Source organism: Tupaia chinensis, unplaced genomic scaffold, assembly GCF_000334495.1.
Source record: "Tupaia chinensis unplaced genomic scaffold, TupChi_1.0 Scaffold000311_2, whole genome shotgun sequence".
Classification (NCBI taxonomy): domain Eukaryota; kingdom Metazoa; phylum Chordata; class Mammalia; order Scandentia; family Tupaiidae; genus Tupaia; species Tupaia belangeri.
In genome coordinates this window covers 8,548,312-8,549,418 of record NW_006159803.1, presented here as the reverse complement: position 1 = coordinate 8,549,418, position 1,107 = coordinate 8,548,312, and the positions used below count along the sequence as shown (strand labels likewise).

Genomic DNA, 1,107 nt, shown 5'->3' with positions numbered 1-1,107 from the left:
CTACACCGGTCACAGCCCTTATGCTATTGACCGGAACTTCAAACAATGTGGAGAGAGTCAGCCTGACCCCCACAGGCCTCAGAGCACAGGGCCGTCACCCCTCGGACAGAGGAAGTTCCCAACCACCGTCGTCACCACGGCTTGTGTTTGCTTGACCCACTGAGCTCTCCAGTGACAGCTCTCCGGGGAAAGTCCTCTTGCCCACAGCCCTTCACACCTGCTCAACCCTGGACAGCCTCCTAAGGGTTCGCAGTGTGCCGCACAGCCCAGCCCAGAGCTGAGTTGGAGCTACCAATGGGAAATGAACACAGTCCACAGCTAAAGGAAACAGACCCCTTTGTGACTGAAACACCCTGTGTTCAAGGGAGCTGGGAAAGAATGGGGGTGGGGAGAGTGGGGAATGCAGAGAAGTTTGGTATCAAGAGCTCAGGGCACGAAGGCCCGAGAATCCGTGCAAGAAAAGCAGCCAAGTTGAGGAAAGATGACCAGATTGGCTCTGGTTGCCGCTCTGCTGCCAGCAAGCTGTGTGACCTTAAGTGAATTACTGTCCCCTCTCTGGACCACAGCACTCCCACTTGGAGCAGGAAGGGTGGGCCAAATGAGCTCCAAGGTCCCTGGCAGCTGTCGCCATGAGTTTAGGGGCAGGTAAAGCAGAGAGCACCCCTCTCCTGCCTGTACCTGGGAGCTGATGACACCCCAGGCAGCTGCTCTGCCTCACACTTGCCTCCCCCTCCCCGGGGCTCAACTTCCCCAAGCTCTAACTTGGCCAGGATGCCTCAGAATGTTCTGGGCTCCCCTGTGAGAAAATAGCCCACCTTCCTGCAGCCACAGGGCTCCAAACCGCCCCGCCCTCCAGCCTCTGAGATCTGCGGCCCCTGCCCCTCCTTCGAGGGCCAGCTGGGTCCTGCAGTCCCAAAGCCCCTTACCTTCGCCCTGTGCCAGGAGCGTGGGGAGGAGTAAGGCCAGCAGTGCCTGCCGGACCCACTGTGGCATGGCAGGCGGCATGGCGGGCGTCTGCGTGGGAGCGACTCCGAGTGCCTCGGGGCCAGTCCTACCAGGGGCCAGCCCGCCTGCCCGCGGCAAAGCTCACATCCCACGCTGCCTCGA

General features: G+C 60.7%; 1 protein-coding gene across 1 annotated transcript in view; it reads right to left on the bottom strand.

The window, feature by feature from the left end:
• The window catches only part of HTR3A (5-hydroxytryptamine receptor 3A), a 14,881-nt gene extending 13,852 nt beyond the window's left edge, over positions 1 to 1,029 (bottom strand). Inside the window, exon 1 of the mRNA XM_006151038.2 lies at positions 927 to 1,029. Within this exon, the coding sequence (XP_006151100.1) occupies positions 927 to 1,005 (79 nt within the window). The 5' untranslated portion in view covers positions 1,006 to 1,029. The remainder of the gene's footprint in view (positions 1 to 926) is intronic.
• Positions 1,030 to 1,107: the final 78 nt, after the last annotated feature.